This window comes from Miscanthus floridulus, chromosome 10, assembly GCF_019320115.1.
Source record: "Miscanthus floridulus cultivar M001 chromosome 10, ASM1932011v1, whole genome shotgun sequence".
Taxonomy (NCBI): domain Eukaryota; kingdom Viridiplantae; phylum Streptophyta; class Magnoliopsida; order Poales; family Poaceae; genus Miscanthus; species Miscanthus floridulus.
In genome coordinates, this window is record NC_089589.1 from 48,762,476 (window position 1) to 48,769,834 (window position 7,359).

Consider the following 7,359-nt stretch of genomic DNA (forward strand, 5'->3'; position numbering starts at 1 on the left):
TCCATCGCACTTCAGTCCTTTCGGGTGGGAGAACCTCCTTGAGGAGGTAGGCGAGTAGCGGTGCTCGCAAGTCGGCTAGATCGAGTGCCACCACAACAACATCGATGGGTGACATCATCACAGAGGCACTAGGGTTAGAGCCCCCGAGCACTAGTTGGAGCCGGGGTCGGAGCCCCTGAGCGTCGGGTTGGCACCGGGGTTGGAGCCCCCGAGTGCCAGGTTGGCATCGGGGTGTGTCCGAGTCCTTCTAGGATGCGAGCAGATGGTTCATGAAGGTCGTTGATGAAGACCCCATCTAGAGACAGAACCTACCTAACAACCAATTTTGCGAGAAAATCGGCATCATCGTTGTCCTTTCAAGGGACATGGTGTAGCTCGATTCCGTGGAATTTGTCCTCGAACTTGCACACCTCGTGGTAGTATGCTACCATGAGGGGGCTTTTGTAGGAGGACTCCTTCATTACTTGGTCGATGACCAACTCGTCACTGCGGACGTAGAGTCATGTAGCGCTGAGCTTGATGGCGATACGGAGCCTGTTGATGAGGGCCTCATACTCCATGGCATTGTTTGAGGCTAAAAAATGGAGGCAGATTGCGTAGCAGAGCCTACTCCTGTCTAGGGAGATCAGAACCACTCTAGCCCTCGAGCTGGGTGCCATTATAGACCCGTCGAAGTACATCATCCAGTACTCGTGGGTGACATCTAGGGTCGGGAGATGGACCTCCGTCCATTCGGCGACAAAGTTTGTGAGAGCTTGAGACTTAATGGCTGTACGAGGGATATACCTGATGTCATGGCCCATGAGTTTGAGTGCCCACTTGGAGATCCATCTTGTGGCATCACGGTTGTAGATGATGTCTCTGAGTGGGTATGAAGTGACGACTGAGACTTCATGGTCGGTGAAGTAGTGTAGGAGCTTCCGGGTCGCCATCAACATGGCATATAGGAGTTTTTGCACCTAGGGGTACCGGACCTTGGGGTCGGTGAGTACCTCCTTGACGAAGTATATGGGTCACTGGACCTTAAGGTGGTGCCCTAGCTCCTCCCTTTCAACGACCGGGGCGACGCTCCCCACGTGGTTGCTTACCGTGATGTAGAGTAGGAGGGGTTCTCCTTGTTCGGGAGCGTTGAGGATTGGGGCCAACGTCAGTGATGCTTTGAGGCTCTCCAAAGCCTGCTGTGCTTCCTCAGTCTAGACAAATGTGTCCATCTTTTTGAGAAGCTTGTAGAGAAGCATCCACCATTCGTCGAGCCAGGAGATGAACCGGCTCAGGGCGGCCAAACAGTCGATGAACCTTTTGTTTACACCAAAATTTGGAAGGGGAGTCATAGGGACCCAGAAGCCCCCAGGATCATCAAGGGATCAGTTGCGGGCGGATTAGAAATAGCTAATTCAGATGCGAAATCTAAAAATCGGCTTTCTTCGGACAGTGCCAGCAGATAATGATAAGGCTACGCTCGACGCCAAGACGAAAACATGTTGGACTCTACAAAAAGGGAAAGATTAGAGTCCAAGTCATCTTAAATTAGGAATGTTTTCATGCCAAAGTCTGTAATAAATCATGCTCAAGTAGGATTCATATTTAGGCTCTGGGTATAAATACCAAACCCCAGCTATTGTAAGAAAGAATGAATCAATCAAATACAAGTCAATTACTTTTTTCGGCTCCGGCCACTCCTTAGGAGTAGGAGCAGAGTAGATCTCGGCGAGTTCTTCAGCGAGTACGGCTGCATCGATCCGGTCGACCTCCACTGCTTGTCTGTAAGTACCGTCATGGTTTATACCTCTATTCGTATGGCTGCATCGATCCGGTCGACCCCCACTGCGACTCTGGTATAGGCTAGTTATTGATTCTTGCCTAGTTCAAGTATGGCCTGTGTGATTCTACCTCACACCCCACTGCTTGAACTAGATCGAGGTCAAGTTATCGGCTCTACCTTTTAATGGTAGTCTTTGGTAGATTCATTAAGTTACCGATATTGCTTATTGCTTTTATTGTTTATCTAATTACAGCAATATCACTCTGCCCGATTGAGATTGATCTAGATCGGCCTTATATTTTATTTAACCCATCGTTTGCTAATCTCAAATTGATCTAATCTACATCTTAAATGATGAGTTATGTTTTTATTGCCTGTTTTATATCAATCTTAATCATGCATAGTGTGCGGTTAAGGCATGTTCGATCTTGAGTAGATCTATTGGTTAGCGAGAACCGTTCCATGACCTGTTATCACGGCCTGTGGGATTCTACCTCTCACCCCATTGTTAGCACCGTGGAGTGGGGATCGTTAGTTAATAGATCCGTTCCTGAGAAGACATGACCTTAACTGTGCGCTATGAATCGGCTGTTTAGCTGATATCGAATGCTTTCACGAACAGCTCACATTATGAGATCATTGAAGTAGAGATAAGTTGAAAGATATGTTAGCCCCATGATCTTGTTATTGTATTATAGCCTGCATGATTCTGCCTCATGCCCCACTGATATTAGTAATGAGTTAGGGTCGTCGAGTCTATTGTTGTTTCTACGACCTGCATGATTCTGCCTCATGCCCCACTAGTCATGGCGATAGATGAGATCTAACATATTCATTAGATTTATCTTTATTAAATGGTTAAGTGATGTTGAATTGTTTCTTTATATAAAAAGGAGTTCGATTATTCGTAATCATTGGCTCAGTATGGACCGATCATCATTGATATCTTATTGCCATTGATTAATGTTTGCTTAAATGATATTTATTCTGAATGATAACCGATTCTTCTTGCGCAACCCCATGAGCTCTAACTGACTTATTCTCATGAATACACTGGGATCGGCTATTTAGCCGATTTCCTTTTATATCGGCTCTCACAGCCGTACTTTCAGAACTGTCTGGCAACATCGGCAAGTTCCGCCCTTAATTACTGATGAACTTTCTCTCCTTGTCAATTGTAGGGTCAAATTGACTGGCACACCTCGGGAGGATTGCGTAGGATTGACCACCCCTGCGCTGAAGCTAGGCGGATCCGCTCCATCAAGCGGACCCGTCCGGCTTGCTGCGTGTGTCCTCGGCACGGGATGAAATTTTGTGTCGACACCTTTGTACGCCTTTGACATTGCGTATAGGGCCCATGTTGGAGATGGTTGTGATTTTTTTGGGGTTGGCCTCGATGTCGTGTTCAGACACGATGTATCCAAGCAGCTTCCCCTTCGAAACCCCAAAAACGCATTTCTCGGGATTCAATTTGATGTTGAACCTTCGGAGGTTCGCGAACGTCGTCGCTAAGTTTGCGATCAGGTCGCAAGCTTGAGCCATTTTTACCACTATGTCATCAACATAGACGGTGATGGTTGGTTTTGGTCAGTTGACCTAATCAGGTTGGTCGAGCGGGTCGATCTGGTTGGCAAAGCATTGCTGTCTGCACCATTGATAGGTGGTGTCAGTGTTCTTTAGGCCAAAAGGCATGGTTACATAGCAGTATGAACCAGATGGGGTGATGAACGAGGTTGCAAGTTGATCGGACTCTTTCATCGCAATCCGGTGATAGCCTGAGTAGGCATCTAGAAAAGGAGAGGATCTCGCATCCCATGGGGAGTCGACTATCTGGTCTATGCACGGCAAAGGAAAGTGATCCTTTGGACATGCTTTGTTGAGGCCAGTATAATCAACGCACATTCTCCATTTCTCGGTCTTCTTTTTAACAAGAACAGGATTGGCAAGCCAGTCGAAGTGGTATACCTCTTTGATGAATCTGGCTACCATGAGTTTGGTGATCTCCTCACCTATGGCCCTGTGCCTCTCATCGTCGAAGCGACGTAGGCATTGCTTGACGGGCTCCAAGCTCGGGATGAGGCGTAGCGTGTGCTTGGCGACCTCCCATGGTATGCCTGGCATGTCAGAAGTTTTCCATGCGAAGACATCATGATTGACGCGTAGGAAATAAGCGAGCTCGCTTTCCTATTTGGCCGGGAGCTGGGTCCTGATCCGCACCATCTTGGTTGGGTCAGTGGGGTCGATCCGCACCGCCTTTGTTTCCTCGAGCGGGCGGAAGGTAGTCGAGGAGGATGACTTGTTGCATTTTAGGACTGCTGGGGTTGACAATTCTCTGAGTTGAGGGAGCTCGGCAGAGTTGATGACGGCAGTGGCGAGCTCGAAATGCTCATGGTCGCACGTGTAGGTGTGCGAAAAGGTGCTACCCATAGGGATGACATCGTTTGGTCCCGGCATCTTCAGCTTGAGGTAGGTGTAGTTGGGGATCATCATGAACTTAGCGTAGCATGGCCGCCCCAAGATGGCATGGTTGGACCCCGAAAAGTCCACCATCTCAAAGGTGAGGACCTCCGAGCGAAAGTTGGCTCGGTCACCAAATGTGACGGGTAGGTTGGTCTACCTGAGCGAGTACGCCTGCGTCCTTGGGATCACGCCATGGAAGGGAGAGCTCACTGAGCGGAGCTCCGACCGAGGGATGCGCATGGCATCGAGGGTGTCGACGTAAAGGATATTGAGGCCGCTGCCTCCGTCCATCAACACCTTGGTGAGGTGCTTCTTGTGGACAATGGGGTCGACGACAAGTGGGTAGCACCCTGGTCTAGCGATGTGGGATGGATGGTCCCTCTGATCAAAAGTTATTAGAGATTCTGACCAGCGGAGGAAGGAGGGGATGTCTATTTCGGCGACGCATGCCTCTCTACAAGCTTCTAAAAAAGACGCTTGGAGTAAATGGCATCGAACCCCCTGAAGATCATGATGCATTCCTCGGGATCGGTAAAACCATCCCCATCATTGTCTGCCACGCCTCCTTTCTTGGCGGCTACCTCCTTGCCCTTTCCTTATTTCGGCCCGCTAGCCTATCGTAGAAAGCGGTTGAAGGAGTTTGCAGTCCTTGTAGGGGTGTTTGACGGGGTAGGTGTGGTTGGTGTATGGGCTCTCCATGAGCTTGTTGAAGTGGTCAGACAGGCCCTGCTGAGGCTGCTTGCCCGTGCGATCAGCCATGGTGTCCAACATGGAGTTGGCCAATTGGCATCGATCCTTCTTGTTCTTCTTGCCCCTCTGTGTGGAGGGGCCCTCGTCTTGGTCTTCACGCTTGGCCTTGCCCTTGTCCCAGCCGTAGCTAAACACCGCTCTGACTGCCTCCTCATTGGAGGCATGGTTCGTGGCGATGTCGAGCAGGTCACGGGTGGTACGGGGCTTCAAACAACCAAGCTTGTGGATCAGGGACTCGTAGGTTGTTCCGGAGAGGAATGCGCTAATGACGTCCGCGTCGACGACATCGGGAAGGGAGTTGCATCATTTTGAGAACCTATGGATGTAATCTCACAGGGACTCATTGGGCTCCTGCTGGCAGCTTTTGAGGTCCTAGGAGTTCCCAGGGCGGACATACGTCCCCTAGAAATTCCCAACGAAGACCCTCTTGAGTTCTGCCTAGTCGTGGATGCTATTATGTGGGAGGAATTTGAGCCGTGCTCGAACATGCTCCCCCACGTAGATGGGGAGGTATTGAATGATGAAGTGGTCATCATCCACTCCCTTGGCTCGGTAGGCGAGTTGGAATTCTTTGAGCTAGATACCGGGGTTTGTCTCCCCAGTATATTTGGCTATGTTGGTGGGCGGTTGGAAGGGCTGTGGGAACGGCGCTCTTTGGATGCATTGGCCAAAAGCCCATGGTCCCAGGCCGCCCAAGCTAGGACTCCAATCATCTGGCTGATGACCATGCCTGGGGTGCGTTTCGCCGCTCCCCTCGATGGTCTGCTAGGGCCCGTGCCGCCAGCTCTCACCGCCGCATCATGGACGTCATCATCATGCCGAAGTTGATGTCAGTTGTTGATGACGCTGTGAGCGTCTTGGTTTGGCCCGAGCCATTCACACATAGGGGTCAGTGTAGAGCGAGCACCAGGTCAGGCCATGGTGCGGCTACGGCCTCCTATTCTATGCATGGCGGTTGTAGTGGCGAGCGGATAGAGTGATTCGTCTGGTGCGTCCCCACTCCCCTTGTGGGGAGAGAGGCCACGAGTCGGTGTCACAACGCGGGGCTCTCCACTTGTTGAACGACGGCGGTCTTCACCAGTGCCCAAAGGTTCTGATGGACCGCCTGCTCCTGGGGGTCGACAGGCTCAGGAAGGCCACGCAGAAGCATCGCCGCAGCGGCAATGTTCTGGCTAGCCCGACCAAACTATGGGGGACCGTTCCCCCGTCCATGATGTTGCGCTGGACATGACGGGCGCGCCCCCGGGGGCCGCTCATCGGGTTATGCTCGCGGGGCGCAGCGTTCTATGACGAGCGAGCTGGCACAGGTGGTGGCTAGTTTTGCCGCCTTTGTCGTAGCTCCTCACCATGCTCTTGCCCACACACGAGGTCTTTCACATGAGGGTCTGTAAGGGTATGAGTCTGCAGGGACTCTGCCACCATCGGCGGCTGTCCCAGAGCGTCCGCCATAGCGCACTCCTAGGATAGACGGTGGCTAGGTGCTACGTCACCTATGCTAGAGCCACCGCTCTCAACCTCATCATCCACGAGGTCATAGAAAGAGGCGGGAGCATAGCTCGCCATCCCCACGAATTCGGACATGAGAGGGGGTGGCGTTAGAATCTTTTGGAGCCCCCGGCCATACACGTCCGTGGGGGACGCGAGGCCATAGGGGAACCGATCGTATGGCGGTTGCAGTGGGGACAATGGGGCCCTCCGGATAATCGGCGGAAAATAGTAAATAGCGAGTAAATAACAATATGTTCGTTACTCACAGCGAGGTTTGAGCCTAGCGTAGACTTCGAGCAAAGCGTAGGAGCCTCGTCGTTGAAGTCGTCGGGAGTCCCAGAGCCGACGGAGGGCGCCCCTCCGATGGGTGCCAGAACAAGTGCATTCTCGCGAAGGCAAAGCATGCCAAGCTGGTCGGCGATGAAGTCCAGGCTTCTGAAGAGGAAGGTCTGGGACGGCTCAAAGATAGGTGGAACCCACATCCCAACAGGTGGGAGTGCGGGAAACTCTAGTGAGCTAAAGCGAGTCGTATCGCTTGAGCCCACCATGCCGAAGATGGTGGAAAGATGGGCCATCCGATGACCAAAAGCATGAACGTACGGTGTCTTCCCCACGGATGGCACCAACTGTCGGTGCGAAAAGTGACCAACAAGTAAATATTTGTAGTTTTGCCGTAAGTTGTGATCGAATGTGGCCTAGCACTCTATGACACAGGGTTTATACTAGTTTAGGCAACGTGCCCTACATCCAGTTTGAGTCGGTCGGTGACTTTATTCCTAAGCCTAGGTGCTCGAAGTTTGCTATGGGGTTACAAACAAGAGGGAGTAAGATGGGGGGTATCAGAGGTCCGGTCGAACTCCAGACCGAAGGGCCAGGAGCGACGGGAGATCCAACATGCG

General features: G+C 51.6%; 1 protein-coding gene across 1 annotated transcript; it reads right to left on the bottom strand.

Annotated features, from left to right (window-relative positions):
- Positions 1-3,946: 3,946 nt before the first annotated feature.
- On the bottom strand, positions 3,947-4,312 carry LOC136488595 (uncharacterized). The gene has a single exon (XM_066485476.1). The coding sequence runs from the start codon at positions 4,310-4,312 to the stop codon at positions 3,947-3,949; it is 366 nt and encodes a 121-aa protein (XP_066341573.1).
- Between the last annotated feature and the right edge of the window lie 3,047 nt (positions 4,313-7,359).